We start from the raw sequence: 23,387 nt of genomic DNA, 5'->3' as shown, positions 1-23,387 counted from the left end.
TTGAAGTGTCTTTGAGCAAGACACTGAACCCAAATTGCTCTGAGTGCTTTGCATGGCAGCTGTAACCAGTAGTGGGTATGAATGAGTGGATGTAACAACATAAAGCAGTTTGAGGTGCTAAAGCAGTGGAAAAAGCACATACAAGTGTAATCAATTATCCATTTACCATTAAATCTTGCTCCTAGCACAGGTTTTCAAAGTGTGGTGGCTGTATAATAAATATTTACCAGAATTACAGTTTTTGTCAATCACTTTGAGACTAGTTTCAGAACCTTGATGTCATTTTTCGCAACTCTAGATACAAAACTCACAACCAATGATCAGAATGCACTTTTTTCAAAACTCTAACACTTTTTTTCACTCACTTGGATACAATGCACATAGACCAAAGATAATTTGTCCATTGAACTTTAATCACTGGTTCAAAGTGACACACTTAACATCACAGTATAATCATTTCAAAATGCCATTCACACATTACATTTCTATTGACTGTCTATTCATTTCATTACAATATTCTAACTATCAATTGATACAACTACTCAAAATGACAAGTAACTGTTGCATGTTAAAGCATAGTCTTGGAAACGGAGGATGAGCATGTTCAGATCATGAAATTTTCAGGATGATGACAATGATTGACACGACCTGTGACACCAATTCGTTACTGATGATTGATCTGACCTTGTCGTATGACAGTAAGGAAGTGACATCCACAACAACATATGTAGTGATACAACATGGAGCAGGCAGGGGGGCACCATAGTGGTCAAGTAGGAGAAGAAAGAGGAGGAAGAAGAGGAAGAGGAGGAAGACGTGGTCAAAGGAATGGCAGAGGAAAAGCACCCAGTTTGAGAGGTGGCCATGGGTCCCGTTGAGACATGTGGGGGGGACGATGTCGAGGACAAGGACCAAGACGGCAATGGCAAAGAGTCTCCAATGAGATTATAGCAATGGTTGTTGATCATGTCATCAATCATGGCATGACAATGATTGAGGCAGCAAGAATGATACAACCAAACCTTAGAAGATCAACGTGGCCTCAATCATGAGAACTTTCCACAATGACAACTGCTGAGTGTTCAGCTGTACTACAGTAAACTTTACAGTATAGTACTGTAGTACTCTTACTGTCATTGTCAAATTATTGTACACTGTACTACAGTAAACTTTACAGTATAGTACTGTAGTACTCTTACTGTCATTGTCAAATTATTGTACACTGTACTACAGTAAACTTTACAGTTTAGTACTGTAGGCTCCTCTTACTGTAATTGTCAAGTTATGGTACACTGCATTCCAATGTGCAGCACAGAGTAGGAAATGTGACTATTACTGTAAAATGTGTTCTACAGTATGACGACAGGTTCTTCCTGTCAGATTCCTACACAATTGAGACTCGACCCAATAGTGGAGGTAAACTCCTCACTGAGGAACAGGAACCAGTAGTGGAGGCAAACTCCTCACTCAGGAACAGGAACAGCTGTGGTCAACATGGTCCGGGCCAGAAATGACTTTAGGCTGAGAGAAATCAGACAGAACATCCTGGACCATGAAGATCTCTTCAGGAATGTGGAAGACATAAGTTTGCACACCTTTGCACGTGTTCCGAAAAGGCACCAGGCATCCCTCAAACAGTTGTACCATGTGCCTTTCGAAAGAAATGCAGACAGAGTGAAGCGTGAGGATTGAGTATGTTCAGGTATGTTCAGTTTCATGATGCTTGTTTGTGAAAAATTCCCATCATTGTACTGTAATCAATACTGTACATCATAGTACTATAATCAGTACTGTACAGTAATCCTCTTTCCAACATGTCTTCTTGTACATAGAGCGTGACGTCCTGGATGCACATGAAAATGATCACAAATTTGTGTTTGTGGATGAGGCAGGCTTCAACCTGCCAAGACAAGGAGGAGATGGAGAGATTTACAGTAATTGGCCAGCGGGCCACCGTACAAGCACCTGGACGAGGGGGGGGCAACATCAGTATGTGTGTGGCGATGTCAGAAGATGGTGTGATAGGGTGTAAAACTCTGATTGGTGCATACAATGCAGAGATCCTTGCATTTCTTGACGAGCTACAGTAACTCTAGTCTGCAGATCTGTTGGTGTAATTGATGTCATTGTTTGGGACTACGTCAAGTTCCACCATGCTCCTCTGCTGCAGGCATGGTTTCAGGCCAATCCACAGTTCCTCACTGTGTACTTGTCCCTATACTCTCCTTTCATACTGTAACCCCATTAAGGAGTTTTTCTCCACATGGAGGTGCAAAGTATATGATCGGCATCCGCATCAACAAGTGACCTTCTTCAGGCCATGGACAATGTGATGACATACCACAGCCCAGGTTCAGGCCTGACACCAGGCACGTAGGTTCTTTCCAAAATGTTTGGCAAATGAAAAGATCCTTACAGATGCTGATGAGAAACTGTGTCCCAATCCACAAGACAGGGTTGATGGGGATGACGAGTGATTGTTCCTTTGTTTGGCTTTTTTTTTCTTACTGTACAGTATCCAGGTGTGGAACACATCAGTTTGTTTTGCAGGACTTTTTTTTTGTTACAGTAATTGTTACTTTCATTCAATTTGCGTTGTCATTGAGTTTGTATTCATCAATAAATTTCACCTTTGTTCAACTGAAACTGTGATTCCACTGTCTGTGGTGTTCTCTCAACTAGTCATTTTACTGTACGTACAATGACAATACGTGAAGCACAGGATGAAACATGTATCACATATTTTGGACTACAATATTTAATGGTTGTACAAACGACTAAACTGTGACATTGCGTGTATGTTGTGTGTGTGTGATTTAAAGAAATGTCTCTATGGTAGTTCTGAATAAAGTAGTTTTTTGAATCAATTATTCTGTGAGTGCAAGCTTTCTTTAAAGTTACGAATTAACAATGCAATGTTTTGAACATTGGAAAGTCTGTGATACAAGTGCTGACTGTTGTGAGTTTTGTATCTAGAGTTGTGAAAAATGACATCAAGGTTCTGAAACTAGTGTCAAAGTGATTGACAAAAACTGTAATTTGTTAAGGCCATTGCTATCCATAGGCAATGAAAACTCCAAACTATTTTCCACTAAAAGGCTAAATTAAAACAAGTGATCATGGCAAACAATAACATATTTGCTGCATAGAATAAAAATGAAAAATGTCCCTCCAATCCCAAGGTTGGCAGTTCAATCTCTGCCTTTGCCCGAGCAAATGTCGAACCGCAAGTCGCTCCATGTGTGTGAAGGGTTGAAAGGTGTGAAGAGCTTGGAGACTGAGAAAGGTGTGACGTAGACGGTTACCAAACACACAAATCCAACAAAGGCAAAATTGCCGCTTTCAGACAGAAATCAAACACAGACACACAAACAGGAATCATTGCAAACATTAACAGTATTTTTAGCTGAAATGTTTCTGTTTTAAAGAAACAGCCACTGAAGACTTCTGTAGTCTTCGTCTCTGTCTACAGAGCGACTCATGGCTGCTTAGCCATATCCTCTTATAATGTTAAGAGTGTGTGTGTGTGTGTGTGTGTGTGTGTGTGTGTGTGTGTGTGTGTGTGTGTGTGTGTGTGTGTGTGTGTGTGTGTGTGTGTGTGCGTGTGTGCGTGTGTGCGTGTGTGCGCGTGTGCGTGTGTGCGCGTGTGCGCGTGCGTGCGTGTGCGTGTGTGTGGTTCTAAGTGCCCAGTGACTGGCTGAAGGCTGGAGGATGAAAACACGTCCACAGCCACGAAGCTACATGTATATTTAATGTGTGTCAATAATTGAAAAGGCCATTGAAAGAGTCACACGGGCTGCTGTATAAATGTGTATGTGCACAAATAAAAGAAGCAGATGACCTTCAGTGAAATGAACTCAGTTACAGTAATTCAGTTTCTAATATTCTTTACGTTATAAGATTGTATTGTTTATTCCTACTGGGACTCTCTGGTAAAACAGGAATAGCACTTGTCCGGATAGTCAGAACTCGTAAGTTTCTACATATAGAGTGGAACTGTTCTGTCTGTTGAACTATTGATTTTGTACTGGAGCCTGATGGATCATCCAAAATCTCTAGTCAGGGTCCGATCTGTGAAGAAAGCAGGTGAGGATGTTTTTTTATGAGGGGTACGTGTCAGTTGCAAAGATTTAAACCTAAATGATTGTGACATAAATATGTAAAAAGATTAAATTAAATAACAAACAATGAGCATGCATTTGTGGGATGAGCAGCAGTGATGACCATGAACGTTGGGTTAGGTTACACTCTTCTGCCAAACATGAATTTCATCACTTTTGTGTAATTTATCCATAAAAGGTCCAGAGATGATGATATATCCCTTCTGAACACATTCATCTGTCAACTATACATTTTTATTCTCTGTTTCTAATCCAAGACATTGACCTCCTTTTTCTGAGTTAGTATCTTGGTTAATTGTGTTTTCTTATTATATATTTGGAAATTACAGATGTTTATGCCAAATCATGGATTGTAAAATAACAGAAACCTGAGGATTCTTCTCATGAAAAGTAGAAGATTTGAACTTTCTTCTATCTTATATTCAGTCAAATCCTCACACCTGACTTTGTCCTCCACGGTCCTGCTCTGAACTGTACACAGAACTCCAGCTGGGGACAAAGACCCCAGAAGATTGGATGTGATATTTAGGACAACCTCTGACCTCCCCTCCTATAGCGCAGCAGGAGCCAGTCTGGACATCCAGGCTGCCGGAGTGTGTCAGCTGTGTGTATGTGAGGGAGGAGAGTGAAATAGACCGACAGATAGACCACATGCATGTACAGTAACTCTAACTCTGTGTGTGTGTGTGTGTGTGTGTGTGTGTGTGTGTGTGTGTGTGTGTGTGTGTGTGTGTGTGTGTGTGTGTGTGTGTGTGTGTGTGTGTGTGTGTGTGTGTGTGTGTGTGTGTGTGTGTGTGTGTGTGTGTGTGTGTGTGTGTGTGTGTGTGTGCTAGACGTGTTTGTTCGCCTGTCATCCAAGCATCTGTCTGTATGTCAATCTGTTGTATGGATTCATTAGCAAAGCACGCACACACACACTCACACACACAGACACACACACACACACAAGAACACATGGAGCGGCTCACACACGCCCCTGTCAAACGTAATTTCTGCTGCATGAGCAGCTTCACAATGTACATACTGTAAATGCAAATAAAGCTCCATTAAAACATGCTTGAAGCACACACACACAGACACACAGACACACACACACACACACACACACACACACACACACACACACACACACACACACACACACACACACACACACACACACACACACACACACAATGAACTAACAACGTATAGCCTCAAACAAAGATCTCAGAATTTATGCATTTCACCACCAAAGCTACACAAAACACAGTTTCCAGTCTCGTCACCATCCCTCACCTTGTTTCAATGTCAAATTTCAAATCCACACAAAGGTGGGAGTTTTCCATCTAAAATGTTTATGTCTATCTTTCTCCTTACCTATAGGGCCAGACAGTGCTACAGGGAACCACATTTCCTTCCACTTGGCTGATTCTCCCCCACAGCCACACACACACACACACACACACATGGTCCCAGTTTACTTCATGGGCGGTTTGTCAGACACAAAGGAATATGGCTGTATTGTACAATGTCACATGATATCTTAGGCTATGTGATGAATTCACTGATAAGACACTTGGTATCTTCTTAAACTCCTTATATAGTGGGACTCCCAAATTAAATGTTACAGGAACAACACCTCATTTTATTGGGAAAAGCTTCATTTTAATAGTATTAAATAATATAAAGATAAAGAGTCACAATAGTCACATTCATTTACATTGATCTGATTCATATTTGTTCAAGGGTTTGAAGCTCAGTTCAGTCCTGTACTTATTGTAGTTCTAATTCTTAACATGAGTGAGATTTTCTGTTTACTCTATTGTAGGAGTGAAAAATCATAACCTCATCCAGTTGGCCTGATTCATTTACTCTGAGGCTCATTAAAAACAGCAGTCATTCTGGATTTTGTACGTAACTAAATACCACCAGAGTTCAGTGAAAGAATTCAATGTTTTTATGTCTGAGGGAGTTTGACTTTTCTCAGTGAGTCCTGTGCTGAGAGTCAACCTCAGTGTTTCATATCAATGCTGCTCATTTTATCAAATGACACAGAGAGAGAAAAAAAAAAGAGCACACAGGAAAAAAATATGTTTACATTTAACATTCAGAAATGTCTGATAAAACCTCACATTCATTTAGTTCATACTTTTTATTTAGTCATTGTATCACATTCAATTAAATAAAAATAAAAATCAAATCTTGCAACATTAATTAAATCTTACAATCTTTTATTTGGTCAACTGCAGTCAACATGCATGGCGAATTGTTCCCAATCAGTTTTGGTCTTTAAATAGACCTGATGTGATTGTTTCTCTGCTCTCTACCAATTCTAAATTTAAAAGTTTAATTATGTAGTTCTGCAGGCAGTTCAAAGCATCTGTCTTTCATTCAGACTTGAACATAACACACCAACAAGCTCCATAATGTGTTCTTGTTTCATTTTCCATTTAAAATATATTTTCAGATCGTTTATTTCTTAACCTCTTCCCTCTTTCCCCTTCACTTTAAAGGACACATTTCCCAGCACAACACAACAGACGAAATATATCAAAGCTGCTGTTCTATTATATGCAAACTGATTTCAACATGATAACTTGAGCCACACAGTGATCTGATACACACGTGACGTCTCAGCAGAAAGCAAGTCTATCATTTTGTCTTTGTAAACTCTTGATTAGAACATGAATTAAAGCAAAACTAAAATAACTATGCAAGAAAGCTCCATGTAAACCCTATTTGTTCTTCTCAGTGTGAATAAGATTGGATGAAGAAGCTTCTTTAAACACTTCAGTGGAGATTCTGTTGGAAAAAAATGGTTCAATCTGTTCAAAACTTTGTCTGACTGGTCAATTGATAATCTTATGCATATATCTGTTTTCTCCTCTTTTAAAAACTGCATTCTGCTGAAGACGGAACATTAAAATGTTTCTTTGTTTTTGAAGCATGTCAAATTGACAACAAATCGAATCACTTCGCTCTCGTTTCTCTGCCTCCTCGCTGATGGGACCGACCCTGTCAGTTGCTCCGCCTCTTTCGTCTCTAGCTTCTGTACTCGTCCCCACAGTCTCCGATCAACGACATGAGGTCCCGGGAGCGGGACGTCACGGCTTCGATAGCGGCGAGATCATCCGCCGTCAGCGTCAGCTCCGGGCTGCAGCTCCGCAGACTGTCACTGATGTACTGCCCCGCCCCTGCGACGCCCAGCCGGCAGCCCACGATGACTCCGCCCACTGCGGGCTGGTCCAGCACGTAGCGCGTCGCCACGCTGGCCACTGAGCAGTCGTGTCTCTTGGCAACGGTCTCCAAGGTGATGAGGAGATCTTGGAAGAGACTCCAGCCACCCCAAGTGTTGATCACGTTCTTGTATTTGGAGAGTGAGGCGGTGTCGAGCTCCTCCCTGGACCGAGGCTCCGCCTTCCCCAGATAACGCTCAGAGAGCAGGCCGCCAGCTGAGGGAGGGGACAGGAGACACGGGAGAGACGAGGGGGGCAGGGGAAGGAGTTAAAAGTATCAGGAGGGAGGGATGGAGGAAGTTGAGGTGGAGAGATGGAGCGAGAGATGATGGGAAGCGAGACAAGGAGGGGGTTGAAAAAAAAGTGGGCGGAGACAGAGAACGTGAAGGTTGGGAGGGGACAGAAGAAGGGAACGCTTCATATAAAATGGAGAAAATGTGTACGAGCGGGGGAGAAAGGGAGCAGAGGGGGTGTGTCGTCGTTGTCGTCTGACTCCATCTTAGAAACCCACCATTTTATATCTGAACGCCACAACATGCTCAGGACGTCCCTGATGTTTCGTGATAAAGTGTCACCTGAAAGCCGCTGTGAGAGCAGGGAAACGAGCTGTATCTCACCCAGTGTGCCATAAGTGAGAAGCTGAATGTTGTTGGCCAAACAGAACTGCTCCATCCTGGCTGCAGGTCGCCGGTCGACCACAGAGTACTGAACCTGCAGAGACACGAACGGCAAAAAAACAGTTACACTGAGACCAGAGAGACCGTGACGCCGGGCGGATGAAGAGGTGATGGGTGACCTGGTTACTGGAGATGCGGATGCCTTTACCGGTGATCTCTTCTAGTTTCTGTGTGTCAAAGTTAGTGAGGGAGAGCTCACCTGAGGACACGGACAGAAAGGAAATGAAACACGATGTGTGGCTGGAAGTTTGTCAGTCTGAGGGTCTGTGTGTGTGTGTGCACGTGTGTGTGTTCGTACGTATGACTCCTTCCTGCTGCAGGTCTGACAGGTGCCCCAGTGCATCCAGGTATCTCTTATCTCTGTAGTCCCACCAGTGAAACTGAACGCAGTCCAGAGACTCCACTTGCATACGAGCCATGGAGCGCTGCAGAGCTCTCTCCACCACCTACAAACACACAGAGTGTGTGAGCCCTCCAAACCAACACCTCTGTTTCAGCAGATTCTCCATGACCCAAACAATGTTTGGGTCATTTTTTTTTTGTTTTTTTTTATTGGCTGGAGGCAAGATTCACATTTGAAAGAGCTGAAAGATTTAGTTGCATCCACTGTAGGGGTATTTACTCCTGTGTTTACAGCACAAGTTTAAATTAGATAAGCCACACAAAATCAAGTGACTTCTGAAGTGAGCCTTGGAATAATGTCGAGGATGAAATGTAGAAGATTGAGATATGTGGGACATCTATCAAGACACGTGCTGCTCCCTAGTGGATGAATCTCGTCACTGTGCTGAGCGGCGGGGCTCACCTTGCGCTCCATCGGTCCAGGTTGAGGGACATATTTAGTCAGACTCTGCAGAGCCGGGACAGACGTCTCCAAGGATTTAGACTTCAGCTACACAAAAGGCCGAAATCAAAATAAAACATAAGTCCTTGATTGAACCGTGTAATGTTTCTATCACGACTGCAAATCAAATACACTCTCATATTACCACGACAATTTATTTTTTTTCAGATTACACACTGATGATGGTGAACTTCAGATATACATGTTGCTGAGTTTATATCAGTCGCAAAAATGCATAAAAGCCTCGTGTAATCATATGAGATGAAACAAAGACCAGCAGGCTGGGTGTGTGGGAGGACTGCGACCTCGCTGTCACTCGGTGCACATTATTCCAGGTGAGCGGCCGACAGCAGTCGACACCATTAGACTGTCATGACACATCAAGCCACAGAAAAATGATGGCTGCCCATCTGGGAATCGGAAGAGTGTTTCTTAATGCAAGTTCTGAGTTTCTGCAGCACCGTGAAGATCCGACAGTGTAAAAATCAATACCTGGGAAGGATTACGAAAGCAGGACTACACAGTGTGTATTCCCATCACTGTAACTTATATTAAACTGTAATCGATCATATGAAATGTTCTTAATATAGCCAGCTTTTTAATAAAAACACTACTCCAAGTAAATATGTCCTGTAAATATGTAATATTTCAGCTCAATGCAAATCAGTCATGATGTCATCTCGGAGACCAATTCTAGATTGGCCTTTTTAGTCTTGTAATACTAATTTTCACCACAAGGTGGTGTACTGAGTCAATCAAAGAAGCAACCTCAGGAATATTCAATAACAGGGGAAGCTTCGTTACATGACAGTGGCATACTCGTCTTAAGTAGGCATACAACATTTATATCAGTGGGTCGGCAACCCACATAACTGAGAGGAGAAAAAAAAGTTTTCAAGTGATCAAACTATTATCAAACACTGGTCTGGGGGTTCAGCTTGGAGCTGTGACGCCTTAAAGAGCTGCACACCCTTCACCCAGACAGCTGCTACAACCAAGAAGAATCAAAAAAGAAACAAAAACAATGAAAGCTAAAGGACAGACTGGCAGTGAAATGACTCAACACTGCCATCCAATGTACAACATTGGTATGATTTATCATACACAGCGTTACTACACGAGTTAACAAAAAACTAAATCAGCCTTCAAGTAATTAAGTTGTTGGAGTTTACTGGGCTGTGATAAGTCACTGCAAACCATTGAAATACATATTGTGGTTTTGAGTAATTTATATGTTAAGATGTCTCCACTGTTATTCTACCGCGGGTCCAACGAAAGTCAAGGTCAAGACTTTAACATCATTACCATCAGAAATATCTCCACATATTTCATCTCATTTACAGAATGTAACATCTCGACTTTGAGATTCTTTTAGTAAATCAGAAACCTCTTTTTTCCTGCTTCAGTTCAGCACCACAGTCATGGATCACTTGACAACCCTGCAGCCTCTAATGTCAATGTGTCAATGTTAAGCTTGAAAAGCACGGCAGGAATATTTTTTTCTTTTACTTAAGAGCAATATATTCTACATAAACAGCCCTAACACTGACTATTTGTGTGTGTGCGTGTGTGTGTGTGTGTGTGTGTGTGTGTGTGTGTGTGTGTGTGTGTGTGTGTGTGTGTGTGTGTGTGTGTGTGTGTGTGTGTGTGTGTGTGTGTGTGTGTGTGTGTGAACACCTGGCTGTTAAACAGTCCAAATATTTCCTCTGCAGGCCCATAAATGTCTGCCATGTCGAATGTGGTCAGTCCAGCATCAACGTAGGCCTGCATGGCCTCAACTGGAAACAGAAAAAGCAGTGGGGACTTTGAGTTGACAGAGAAAGTTCAGATCACAGAGTGCTGGAGCCGATTACATCTTCCTGAGGGTGAGGGCAGGATACACATCTCCAGTCCATCACAGGCCAAACACACTTACACACACTATGGACAGTTTAAGGTTACCAATTGACAAGCATGTTTTTGTTTTGTTTTTTAATTTAACAATGGGAGGACATCCACACATGCATAGGGAGAACATACAAACTTAATTCTGCTCTTATTTGAACTATGACGCAGGCAGGGCCGCCCCTGGCCAAGTGGGGGCCCTAAGCAGGATTTTATTTTGGGACCCCCCCTTCCAATAACATAATAATAATAATAATAATAATAATAATAATAATAATAATAATAATAATAATAATAATAATAATAATAATAATAATAATAATAAATTACAATTACTAACGAATCAAATGAACAGCCTCTATCAACAGTGGAACAATAACTTTACAGATGCACACGTCTGAAAAAACTTTGTGGCATAAACAGTTTATGCCACAAAGTTTTTTCTTTTTTATTTCAACAACATCCCCACCTTCAAGTGAAGCACGAGCCTCTTCTTGTTTGGACTTTTTCTTTCTTTTGCTACCTCCTGAATGGTATTGACCTTTGGAAGCTCTCTCTCTCTCTCTCTCTCTCTCTCTCTCTCTCTCTCTCTCTCTCTCTCTCTCTCTCTCTCTCTCTCTCTCTCTCTCTACACTTTCTACCTGTAAACAACTGCCTGCCGGCCCATCTGACCGCTGATAACCCTTCGCGCTTTCAATCATTGCGTCTCTTTTTTTCCCTCTCTCTCTCTCCTGCCTCCTTTGCGCATTTGCAGAGAATGATGATACTCTATTGATCCTGATGGAAATTCAATTCACTTGCGCAAAATGGGGCCCCCCATGGATCGCGGGGCCCTACGCACAGCGCGTGTTCTGCGTGTAGGGAGGGGCGGGCCTGGACGCAGGAGTGCAAACCACTGCACCAGTAATTACAATAAACAATAAAATAACTAGGATATTTTTAAAGAAAGTGTATCGGGGCTGTAATAAGACATAACTAAAAAATAGCAGCTATTAATGAGGATCAGGTGTCGCATGAGTACTTTGGGTGTAGTCATAGAAGTAAACAGTCAGTCATTACAGGTTTCAGCAGTATCAATAAGGTCTGGTGGTAACAATGACCTGCTGCGGCTCTGTCCACGGCTCCATGCGCCCCGGACACCTGCCACATCCCGTTCAGGACCCTGCACACCTCCAGACCCCCGGACAGAGTCACTCTGGGTACCGAAGGCATCGTCCTCCTTCTCTGTTCACATGGACGAATCAATTCATACATTCGTCTTTTCTTGCTTGTTTTTGCATCGCCAACATCAGCTGAGATCGATTAATGTCACTTACTGTCTTGTTGTGTCACCGCTCGTGGAAACAAACACACGATAATAAACTACTTCTCCGTTGCAAAACGTTGTTTTTATGTCAGAGTTACAAAACAACTCGCGTGTTTCAACCAATAGTAGTGATGATCAAATTTGAACGAATCGTTCAAAACCCGTGAGTCACTTTACTGGACGATGACTCACGAGTTTTCACGTTCATTAACTCGTTCACTGAGTCATTTTTGCTACAGCCTCCTTGTAGCTGGGCCGCTAAGCACAGCAGCTTCCGGCTCCTGACATTCACATGAGGCTTTCAGCACACTCGAGCCAGCTTGTCGGTGTAGTTCAGCACGAATGACCGACTCACCTCCCTTCAATCGTTCAGCTCACATGACCGACTCCCCTCGAAACTCGAAAGAGTCGTTCACTGAATCGGTCAGTAGCACTTCCGCTGTGTCGTTCACCTCATGAGCGGTGAGCGGTCCCTCCCTCACCTGAAAATCTCCGAGTGACGGCGGAGAAAAAAATAATACATTGTTTGTTTCACAAAGCTTGTAGAGATAAATACATGAATAATACATGGATAAATACACAATAAACAATGTTAAAATACCACTGTAGCGTGTATTGTGTTACATTTAATATTGTCCCCTATAATTAGTTCTGCCCTATGAACATAACATTATTTATTATTAGATTATTTATTAGATACTAGTAAAAAAAGAAAATCAGAATGTTGGAAGAAAAAAAACTATAAAAACATATGTATACATTAATATATACTGCATATCTGCCATTCTGGATGCCAGGTATTTATTCAGTTTAATCATTTATCTAATTTATTTTCTGATTCAACTAAACCTCAAAAACAACACACATAATCTAGAATAAGGAGACCAGGATCACTAAAAACTAATGTGTGCTATTGTTTATTTTCCTCAGAAGTGTTTCATCATTTTACTATGAATACATGATTCTCCCCCTGGTTCATGTCGCAGTTCAGCTGAGCCTCCAGGTCCTGGAGCGGGTGGAAATAGTGCGCATGCGCAACTGAATCAAATGACTCAAATGACCGATTCACTTGGATGAACGACTCAAAAACCCGTGAGTCCGTTCGAGGAGTCGGGTTTCTCATCACAAACCAATAGCAGAGCGACACGAAACAGGAAGTGAGAAGGTCGATATCCATCCGTCTGCTGCCCCCTGCTGGACCACTAACGTCATGGCACACGACTGAGCTGAGAGGACCCAAAGTCTCTATGCTGCAAATTAAGTATTTTACTTTCTTCGCAGTGGGATTTTTGTTTTGTTTTGCATTGTCAGAAAGAGTGGTTTTTTTTTTTAACATATGTATATATACGTGTGTCAGTCAACCATTTGTGAAGAACTTTAAGTTGCACTTTCATGAAAGGTGCCTATAAAAAGGAAGTGATTCAGCCAATATTAGAATAGAAAAGAAAAACTATTATTAAGCCCAGGGGAAATTCGTTAAACCGTCGATTCCAAAGACTAAATAGAAGTTAAAATATCAATAACACAAAATAAAAATTAAATACAAACATAAATATATGGACGGCTTAAATCAGCATCCAATTACACAGTCCATTCAAAAAGGCACGTTGAATAGAGTGGAAATGAGCTAAACCCACACAAATAGCAGAAAAAACAAAAAGTGATTAAAAAAAAAGTTTAAATAATTCAAATAGAAAGAGTGAAAGCAACAGGCCAAGTGCGTCTTGAGCATGCGCAGTGTCGTCACAATGGCAGCAGTTTCTTAAGTTGCTTTTGTCTTATTCTTTTCTCAAAGACAAACTACATCACTTCCTCTCATCTCTTTGCTGAAATAAGCTTTCGTGTGAAAATATTAGAACACCCGATTGAATGTTCAGTTCTTTATCAAGAGAATTTCACATGTTGATGTCTAATCTTGCTTTTATTCATCTCGACAAAAGAAAGGTTTAGTTGCAGGTAAACAACCAAAATGTACTTTGTTTTACTCATTAAACAAACAAGGTGAATTTTAACTAAAGAAAAAGTTAGCACACTCTACACACCAATAGCTAGTTTCCCCCTGTGGCCCATGAGGACTCTTGAGGGTTTTGGAGATTCCCTAAGCATTTTGTATTCTGGGTGAACTCGCTTGGACGGCCAGACTTTTGCAGTGTCCTCATTTTTTCACATGATCGTAACTGTAGCATGAACATACGTTGTACCTGTGAAGCTTCACTTGACGTGTGTGAACAGTTAAAGTGCGTTTCTTCCGGACTCCCTTCATGTTACTTGGTAAGTATCACATGTTCCCAGCTGAACAGAAGAATGTCTCAGAAAAACAAAAAAAAAACACTGAGGCTCAGAGATGTGAAGTAAAATGATCTTTACTTAATAGTTACATTCCAACTAAAACATTTCATTTAGACAAGTTGCTTCAGTCTCCTTAAGTTTCACTCAGCGGTTGCCTGCTTTTTCTTCTTCTTCTTCTTTCTCTTCCTCTTCCTCTTCTTGCTGGGTGTAGAGTCAGTCTGTCCTGCCGCTGCTGCAGGTGTGGGACTGTCCTCTGCCGCCGAGGCCTCAGATTCTTCTCCCTCTGAAGCTGCAGGTCTCGTCTCCAGGACAGGTGGACTGACTGCTGTTGGCTTTACTTCCACGGAGCTACGGCAAAAATGATGTAATCATAAAGAAGCTATTATAGATCTGCCGTACTGCCGACCTGTCCAGGGCGTAATCCTCCTATAGCCCATTGATGGCTGAAATCGCTTTCAGCGGAGAAAATTTAAGTTGTGATTACGTAGTTTTAAATGACATTTCAGTACCTGATGTGAACGTCTGGCTCCCGCCTGGTGTCCACCCCATCCCTGCATTTCTCCAGCAGAGCCACGAAGAAGCCGTGTGTGCGGGTTTTCGCTGTGCTGGCACGCAAACACTGTGCCAGCGGCTCCAGGCCTCGTTCAGGCCACTGAGGCAGCAGAGGAACCAACCTGGAGACCACGGGACAAACCGTCTCAAACAACACTTCTGACACAGTTAAGGTGTTTAAGGGCATTTTCAAATGTGATACGACTTGTTAAGTGTCACACACTGTCTGAATTAATTAATCATTTTAGCAGCTATGAGCACAAACAATGTCCAGATTCAGAACTGTCCACCGTCCTCTTAACGCCACTGGCAGAATTTCTGCTCAGTTCAGACCAGTCGCTACCTGAAGCCGGGGTTCTGCTGCAGACACGCCGTCACCACCTCCTCGTTCTCCTGGCGGTGGACCGAGCAGGTGGAGTAGACGAGGCGCTTCAGGCGCGGGAACCTGAGCCCGTGGTTCAGACATCGCTGCTGGAAGGAGGCCAGGGCGGCCAGACGAGCCTCTTCCTTCTCCTTGTCGGCAGCGGCGTCGTCTCGGAGGCAAACCATACCTGCACATTAATGTGGCGACGTTGAGGTTTTTAGATGGCCGTTTAAACTTTGTACTCGAGTTTCTGAGTGGAATTAGCTTCACTGCACTCTGTAATATTTACCATTTTGACCAATAAAAACTTGCCAAATACAGATTCGTTGCAAAGTCCAGGCTTCAGAAACTAGATTTGAACGTTTACTGCCAATGCAGAGATTCATTGGAAAGTATGTTAAATACAGTTTGAAGTGGGAATTACAACATTGTTCCTAAAACGAAAAGGCAAGAAATCTGAAGTTAATGAGAAAAAAAAATTTAAAGAGGATTTTACATTCAATCCAACCTTCAGGGAAGTAGTGACTCCGTATTTTACAGGTCTCGTGAGTCCGACATATTAAATACCTCACCTGATCCACTGCAGGAGGGATCCAGCAGGATGTACTCCACATCTTTATACTGGGGGCTGTCGGGGTCCACCTTCAAGAAGTCCTGGTTGGCCAGCTGCTGGCAGGTGACCCCTGCTCGGAGCAGCAGGGTGGACATGGTGGCCAGACGCTTGGTGTCCAAGTCCAAGGCGAAGAGCCGGCCCTTGTTCTTCATGACAGCCGCCAGGTGACTGGTCTTGTTCCCCGGGGCGGCGCAGGCGTCCAGGACGTGGCTCCCCGGAGGAGGGCTGAGGAGGTGGGCCGGCAGGCAGCTGGCCTTGTCCTGCAGGATGATGTGACCCGCCTTGTACAGGAAGTGGTCATGGAAGTGAGCTTTGGGCGAGAAGACCAGCAGCTCCGGCAGGTGCAGGTCCTTCACAAACTCTTTGTCCTTCAGGGTCAGGTCATCCAGCCTAAGGGCCGGTCCCCGGTAGGTGAAGCCGTCCCTCTTCATGTAGTCCACCACGTCCTCCACGGTGGTCTTCAGGGTGTTGACACGCACGTAGCGGGGCAGCTTGACCCCGGCCGACTGCTGCACCCCGGCGGGGAGCAGGTCCTGGTTCCTGCTGACCCCCTGCTTCACCTTCCTGCGAGCCAGCTCCGCCTGCAGCCTGGAGCGGTGCTTGAGCATCAGGGCCTTCCAGGCGCCGCCACACTTCAGGCCCTGGCCCATCAGCAGGTCGTACACCAGCACCTTGGCCAGGGGCATCTTCAGCTTGGCCTGCTTCAGCAGCCGGGTGGCCTCGATGATCTCGCGCAGGATGGAGGAGAACTTCTGCGTCTCGCACACCAGCGCGAACAGCTGCTTGATGTTGGGGAACTTACTGTCGTACACCAGAGTTTTGAGGGCGCCTTGCTTCTTCTCCGCCTTCTCCAGGATCTCCGCGGCTTTCACGTACAGAGCCATGGCGACTGCCTCCACCCAGCGAGGCGCCGCGGGAGACGAAACCGCTAATAACTAATATGTTCAGGTCAGAAAAGTGGCTCCAGCGATGCGTCCTCCTACTGAAGCCTCCCCGCCAGCCCTCCGCTGCTCAGCGGAACACGAGAAGCGGGTTTTTCTCTTCACTTTTACGGGTTTGAAGTTACCAGCTCGTCCACGAACATGTGGAAAAGACGTGACCCGGAAGTACACGATGACGTAGCCAGTATTTTGATCTGACGTAGCCAGGTTAGTTCAGCCAATCACATGCGAGAACTAGAACTGGTTTTGATTAATTATTTTTTTCGTGACTTTAATTGACTTTTACCATACATTTGAACACAAATATCTTTACATCCGGGCCTCTAGATTGCTAAAGCCTGCTGCACAGTGGTGTAGTGGTTTACACTCTCGACTCTCCTGTATGGAGAAGTTTGGCTCAAGCAGACTAAATCATAAATGAACAGATCTCTATAAGCTGACCATTACTTATGGACCGTGAAAAAACATTAAAACTTCCAACCATCAATCTTCTATACTGCTTTATCATGTGTTCAAGGTTGCTGGAGCCAATCCCTGAGTATGGAGTGATATCCCACATATGCAGTGGGAACATGGAAACACTCAAGTTTTTCTATACCACTGAGCCATAAAACGACACTAATGTCTCATCAAATTGTACTTTGTGTTCCTATTTCCATTATTTCATGGTGGAACAAAAAAATAATTACATAAAATTTGGAGGAATTGGCAGCTGTTTACTGATCTAACTTAAAGGCCCTCAGACATGTCCATGTCTTTCAATCTGGTAAAGAAATTAAAAACCTCTTACCAACCTCGTTCTTTAAAATTACTACTGTCCACGTATTACATTTGACGGATACATTCGTGTGAATGAGTAGTTCTTCAGTGTCAAACAAGCTTATATTCTGAACATTTCCATGAGACACAAAAGGATTCACCGTTGTATTTATTTTTACAAGAGAAACAATGTTACTGCAATAAAATCAGCAGACGAGTTTCAGAATCTCTCAGTTTACAACACAAAATCAGTAACTTCCTTCAAAACAAAAGTGTTACTACTAGCAAAACAAACTTTTTGAAAACACAAAAATGTATCATTTTATTTATTACAGTACAAACTCAACATAAAAGTTTAAAAAAAAAAAAAGAAGTGTGTTACTTCTGTTTTGCTCAGTCAAAATTTGGGAAAACAAAAGCAGGCTGCACTGCAGCTCGACCCTCATCACTGTTTGGCGGCCCCGTTGGGTTTTCTGGCCGCCTTCGCCTTCAAAGAGTTTTTGTACAGCAGGAGCCTCTCTGTGGTGTGAGGCGGCAGGCGGTTCCTCTTCGCTCTCACGATGCACGCCGCCATCGGGCAGAGCCGGTCAAACCCCCCAGAGGTCGCCGGGAGCGCCAGCAGCCTCCTGGCGATGCTTTGAAGCTTCGGGAACCGGAAGGCAGATTTCCAGTACATGTTAATACCGGAGCCGTTTTCCCACCGAGGTTCAGAGAGATACGCTGCGACCTCGCACGTCTTCATGGTCTTTGCAGGCGGCTGCAGGGGGTCGGTCAAGGATTTGCGCTTCAGGTTGTTTCCCGCGACGTCAGTGTCCTCGGGGCTGCCGCCAGAAGCCTGGGTTTCCGTCAGCTCCCTGCCGGCCTCGTCTTTTTCTATTTTTACAGCAGGACAAGCCGAGGCCTCCAGGCTTTCACATGCTTGTTCCACAACGCTGCGAGCTTCACACTTTGACAGAGGTGCTAAGAAAGTTGACTCATACTTCTGTTTTTCCTCAGAAAATGGCTGGAAAGGGGGGGGGGGGGGGGGGGGGGGAGAACATGGATTATATTTTTTTTCCATCTACAGTATATAATTCATATGTACCTAAATATCCAGCTAGAATACAAAATGGCAGAACAATAAGAACACCAGCCGTGGCCTGTGTGTCAATTCATTACCTGCAGTTTGATCCTGGGGTCGAGCACAGCCGCCAGAATCAAGTCCTTCTGCTGAATCAAAGACTGGAAGTGTTTGCAGAGGCCGGTGCGCAGCGCTCTACCGAAGTGAGTGTAGTTGGTGACGCGGCTCTCCAACGCCTTATCCAGGTGGAGGAGGGTTGGGATGACACAAGAGACGGTCACGCCGTTCCCCTGCAGGGTCTTCAGGAGACGACGGGAGAGACGCTCACTTAATACATCGTCAAAACGTCTTACTTTACTACTCAAACAAATGTAAAACGCCAAACATTCTCTGAAATTCTCTTCTTACCTGCAGAGCATTCTCAAACGGCTCAAGAAGTCCCAGGATGTCAATCACCTGCTCCCTCTTGGCCATGACCAGAGGCGGGGAGCTGGCCGTGTCGCTGGCCTCGATGCGAGCGTAGGTCAAGAGCGCCATGATGGCGCTCCAGGCGCTCTCCTGCACCATGCGGCGCAGCGACAGCATCATGGAGTTCCAGCGGCAGTTGGTGGAAGGCGGGCACAGCGACAAGTTTTGCTCCCTCAACAAAACCTAAACAAAAAGATGTGAAACAGAATCTTCAGCCTGTTGCTGCTGAGACAAAAGGGAATCCTCATTCAACATTCTATTTAGATTCAAGTGTCTTGTACTGCCACTTTAAATCCATAAATGTCTTTTTTTTTTTATATACATTTGATGACACATGGGTCTCCCAAACATGGAGGTTGTATATAAAAAAAAAGTGCCATGCAAATAAAGTTGATTGATCATTTAGCTCAAAGTTGTCTGGGAATAAACGTCATATTTCAAATGACTGAGAAATGATCACATTGTGTGCGTCCACACAAAATTAAAAATCACTCGAGGCAAAACATTCTGAAGCTGTTTGGATGTAAATATACATAAAACCATACTGATGACATGTCTTTACAAGAGACAACACACTTCAATGTTCTGATCTTGTCTCAGAGTCCTCACCTCACTCCAGTACGTGCTGCTCTTGAAGAAGGCCACCACGTTGTGGACCTGGAAGAGCAGGTTCTCCACAACTCTCGAGTTTTTCAACGCGTCCACGATCACCGTTTGGAGCATCTGGGCAACGCAGGTGGTCCGGGTGCCAATCTGCAGCTCGGAGAACGGGGACTCTGCTCCAGAGTTCTGGTCTGAGAGAAACGCCACCAGTTCGTCTCCGTCGGGGTCTCCCCGGTGAGAGGAGCACATGACTTTGTAGTTGCAGAACAGGTTGTTTCTGGTCAGGACGTCTTTGGCCTGGTTGAGGAGGACGCAGCCGATGCTTTGTGGAAAGATGCCGTAGCTCAGCAGCACGCCTTCCAGCTCCTTGGCCACGGCCGCGCTGAGGTTTCTGTGGCCGAGGTGACGGAAGGCCACCACGGGGCGGCGGATCTGCCAGGTTTGACTCACAAAGTGCAGCTGCACGACAACCACGGCCTCCTCCACAGGGCGGGACCGGGCCCCTGTCCAGAGGTCAAAGGTGACATGAATGCTGCCCTCGCTGTCCGCGGTTTGGCCAATGGAGGCTTTGAGGTCCCGGATGAGCTGAGGCTTGATGTTTTTTTCCACCAAGTCATAGAGCAGCAGGCCCACGGAACGCTGGGACAGCTTGTTGTACTCCGGGCTGATGGCACTCATGAAGGACCTGAAGCCTGCGCCTTCAACAAAACTGAGGGACGAAGGCAAAACACAATTGTAATGTACATTTCTGGACAGGGACCTTTCAGGATGTAATTGTTAACAACCCACTGTGTCAGTCACCTGAGTGGGAGCATGTCTTCAGCCATCATCCTCAGCGCAGCCTCTGCGAACTTTTTCTGATCCACCTGCTTCGTTGGCGACGCAGGAACACAGGTGGAGCTGGGACTGGGGGTTGAACCAGGACGTGACGAGGGACTGGAGGAGGAAACCTCCGTCTTTGATGGCAAAGCCTTTGGAGGAGGAACGGCCATCTCTGACTTGACCTTCTCAGACTCCACCTGCTGCACTGGTTTCTCCGGCTCGACCTGCAGCAACGCAAACACACATCGACATCGCTGAAATCTACAAACACTTCAGTAAAACAATTTTTTCTTTTTTGCAAAATATATTTATTGGGAAGTATATCAATTGACAATATTTCAATTTTCCTTTTTTTTTACTTTTTCAAACACAAAAAACAGAAACCAGCGAGTGCGCTCTCAAAAGGCAAGCCAACTTGTTGAAGTCGTGAACCAGCTGCATTGACGGGGAAACATTCACTTTAATTGAGATTTACCTCCGTCTTTGATGGCAAAGCCTTTGGAGGAGGAACGGCCATCTCTAACTTGACTTTCTCAGACTCCTTCTCCTGCACAGGTTTCCCCGGCTCGACCTGCAGCAACACACAAAAGGGGCACAAACACACATCGACATCGCTGAACTCTACAAACACTTCAGTGACAAAACACGTTTATTGGCATTTATGTGGCAAGCTTACCAGTTGTTGATGTACTGGCTCAGCATCGAGTACAACATCACATTTGAAGTTCACCTGTGACACAAAAGGGTTTGTTTTAATTACTGAGTAGTTGGAGTAACACAGTAATCAAATCATTACATAGTCCTTGTTTGTAGACAGTGAATTATAAATAAATAAATAATCAATGTTGAGTTTACATGAACTGTTCATGCAGGATTGAGGTCATTTACTTTACATCTTGTCTTGTGAAACACGTGGGCCCTCCAGATGTAAACTTCTATTAGCACTGTACCTCTCCTTCTATATATTGCTCCAGATCGAGAGAGATGCTGCTGGCTTCATCTTTGTACCAGCCCAGCTCCGCCCTGCGCTTGATGGGGACGTTCCAGCGACTCTTCACGGACTTGTCTGATCTGCAAGAGCCAAACGCGAACTTTTGTTAAAGATATGAACGACTGCCACTGAAGTGAATAAATATGTTATAAATCAATCACAGATGACAAACCCACCTTCCAGGAAGCAGCTTGGAAATATCTGCCCAGCGGTTCCCCAGAACCGCCTGGGCTTTGTAGATGATGAGATCTTCCTCAGTGGTCCACATGTTCTTCTGCATAATCGGATCGAGGTGGTTCTGCCAGCGCTCACGACATTGACTCCCCAACCGGCCCTTCATGTGTTTGCTAATGATATCCCACTGTTTGGTGCCGTAAAAGCCCACCAGCTCGACTAACTGTCAGGTGGAAAACGAGAGACAAACATGAAACGGGGACATTATTAACCTGAGTTGTTTCAGTCCAAGTCTGTCTTGTGCTTTGCTTTCAGCCACCTTCGTGTCTTCCTCTTTGGACCACTGCCTCTTTCCTAAATCTGGACCCAGATGTTTCCTCCAGCGGTGTATGCACTGCATCTGCGTCCGGCCCTGTCAAAGCCACACAAAACATCCCATCTACCATTGCTTTTCACGCAACGTCACCTCAGAACTTCACCGGCATGCTAATTTTGGTTTCCATGAACCTTTTTGACTGAATTCACCCGAACTTGTTCTTACCGGTAAGAAACTGGAAATTACTTTCCAGTCCTTTTTCCCAAAGGTACTGACCAGGATTGTGAGATTATCATCCTGTGCAACAAAGGAAAACAAAATCTAAATCAAAATCAGTACAATATAAAACTTCTGAGTCATCTGCATGTTCATTGTATTACAATCACAACTAAAGAGCAGACTGACATCATTCACGACGGGATGATCTTGAGTAAATTTGTACTTCACTTCTGAAACATGTGAGGTGATGCTGATGGCGGGCGTGATGATCTCCTTACCTCTTCCTGAGTCCAGCGGACTTTACACGTTCCACCTTTCTTCTTTTCTGGCGAGTCCGAGTCCGTCCCGGTGCATTGACTACACTCGTCCTCTTCTTCCATGCTGCAAACAGAGACAACAGGCCGTGATGACAATCTAATTATCTAACTTATTCCAAAGCAGAATGAAGAGGCTCACTGGATATGATGCATCTCAACATCCACATTTGCATATGACATCAACTAGTGTAGTGTTATACAATTCAGTTTTCTATGATGAACTGAAAGATTATTTATACACTTTATTATTTATAAATATATTATTTATGTCTCTCCTCTTAGGAGGGTTAGGGTTGAAAATTATCTGACGCTGCTCTATTGAATAATGTTTGACAAAAAAAATGTTTCAAACAGTCCTGATGATGGTCACAAGCTGCAGGCTTTCAAACATTTAAAGGACACTATAAATATAATGTACAACAAAAACATCTCAACGCTCAAACGTTCCATTTTAAGCTATTATACTGTTGCATGTGCACGGACCACAGATACAATTTCAATGGGTTTTGTTTTAACAATCACAATAAAGACTGTTCTGGTTCTACCAACACCACCAAGTAAACCCAGACAGAAGTGAATGACACCTTGTCATCAATAAATAAAAAAAAACAATGTATGAATGTTTCCCTTTATGTGCAAGAAAATAGAGATTCAATATCTTTCAAAAAACACAAAAAGCAGAATTTTACAAAGAACTTTTTGTAGCATTGTGTCATTTTGAGCAAAGCTGCTTGGTTCAAAATACAGCAAAATCTAAATATACCTTTGTCTCCTGATTTTGTAACTAAATATGCAACAAAAATGACCTACTCTCTGTCTTTCTTTCTTTAAGGTTGAAGATTAAGTTTA

The 23,387-nt window shown here is 43.9% G+C and overlaps 3 protein-coding genes across 3 annotated transcripts; all 3 read right to left on the bottom strand.

Moving 5' to 3' along the window:
- Window positions 1-6,317: 6,317 nt before the first annotated feature.
- Window positions 6,318-12,166, bottom strand: LOC308130832 (uncharacterized protein). Its single transcript, XM_080497325.1, has 8 exons — window positions 12,061-12,166; window positions 11,845-11,968; window positions 10,538-10,638; window positions 8,822-8,908; window positions 8,315-8,462; window positions 8,136-8,215; window positions 7,957-8,050; window positions 6,318-7,555 (listed from the first exon to the last, which is right to left on the bottom strand). Exons 2-8 carry the CDS (start codon window positions 11,954-11,956, stop codon window positions 7,146-7,148), a joined length of 1,032 nt encoding a protein of 343 aa, XP_080353451.1. The 5' UTR covers window positions 11,957-11,968; window positions 12,061-12,166; the 3' UTR covers window positions 6,318-7,145.
- Window positions 12,167-14,429: 2,263 nt separating this feature from the next.
- nsun5 (NOP2/Sun RNA methyltransferase 5) lies at window positions 14,430-16,945 on the bottom strand. The gene is made up of 4 exons (XM_080496264.1): window positions 15,828-16,945; window positions 15,235-15,442; window positions 14,849-15,013; window positions 14,430-14,687 (listed from the first exon to the last, which is right to left on the bottom strand). Exons 1-4 carry the CDS (start codon window positions 16,750-16,752, stop codon window positions 14,480-14,482), a joined length of 1,506 nt encoding a protein of 501 aa, XP_080352390.1. The 5' UTR covers window positions 16,753-16,945; the 3' UTR covers window positions 14,430-14,479.
- Window positions 16,946-17,909: 964 nt separating this feature from the next.
- Window positions 17,910-22,601, bottom strand: mybl2a (v-myb avian myeloblastosis viral oncogene homolog-like 2a; the record flags this gene model as incomplete). The annotated part of the gene is made up of 12 exons (XM_080496851.1): window positions 17,910-18,571; window positions 18,727-18,927; window positions 19,037-19,279; window positions 19,706-20,408; window positions 20,501-20,745; window positions 20,997-21,092; window positions 21,198-21,251; window positions 21,472-21,592; window positions 21,689-21,909; window positions 22,006-22,098; window positions 22,279-22,299; window positions 22,500-22,601. 12 exons carry the CDS (start codon window positions 22,599-22,601, stop codon window positions 18,014-18,016), a joined length of 2,658 nt encoding a protein of 885 aa, XP_080352977.1. The 3' UTR covers window positions 17,910-18,013.
- Window positions 22,602-23,387: the final 786 nt, after the last annotated feature.

The sequence above is a fragment of the Blennius ocellaris genome (assembly GCF_963422515.1).
Source record: "Blennius ocellaris genome assembly, chromosome: 5".
In the NCBI taxonomy this organism is placed as follows: domain Eukaryota; kingdom Metazoa; phylum Chordata; class Actinopteri; order Blenniiformes; family Blenniidae; genus Blennius; species Blennius ocellaris.
This window is presented reverse-complemented; position numbering and strand designations above follow the sequence as displayed.

Coding starts and splice junctions, on each gene's coding strand:
- LOC308130832 (XM_080497325.1), bottom strand. CDS start 11,956: ATGCCTTCGGTACCCAGAGTGACTCTGTCCGGGGGTCTGGAGGTGTGC. Junction 8,909..10,537: donor TTGGACTGTTTAACAGCCAG/GTGTTCACACAC, acceptor CCTTTTGTGTAG/CTGAAGTCTAAATCCTTGGA. Junction 8,051..8,135: donor TCCGCATCTCCAGTAACCAG/GTCACCCATCAC, acceptor GTGTCTCTGCAG/GTTCAGTACTCTGTGGTCGA.
- nsun5 (XM_080496264.1), bottom strand. CDS start 16,752: ATGGCTCTGTACGTGAAAGCCGCGGAGATCCTGGAGAAGGCGGAGAAG. Junction 15,014..15,234: donor CAGCAGAACCCCGGCTTCAG/GTAGCGACTGGT, acceptor CGTGGTCTCCAG/GTTGGTTCCTCTGCTGCCTC. Junction 14,688..14,848: donor GAGCCAGACGTTCACATCAG/GTACTGAAATGT, acceptor TTTTTGCCGTAG/CTCCGTGGAAGTAAAGCCAA.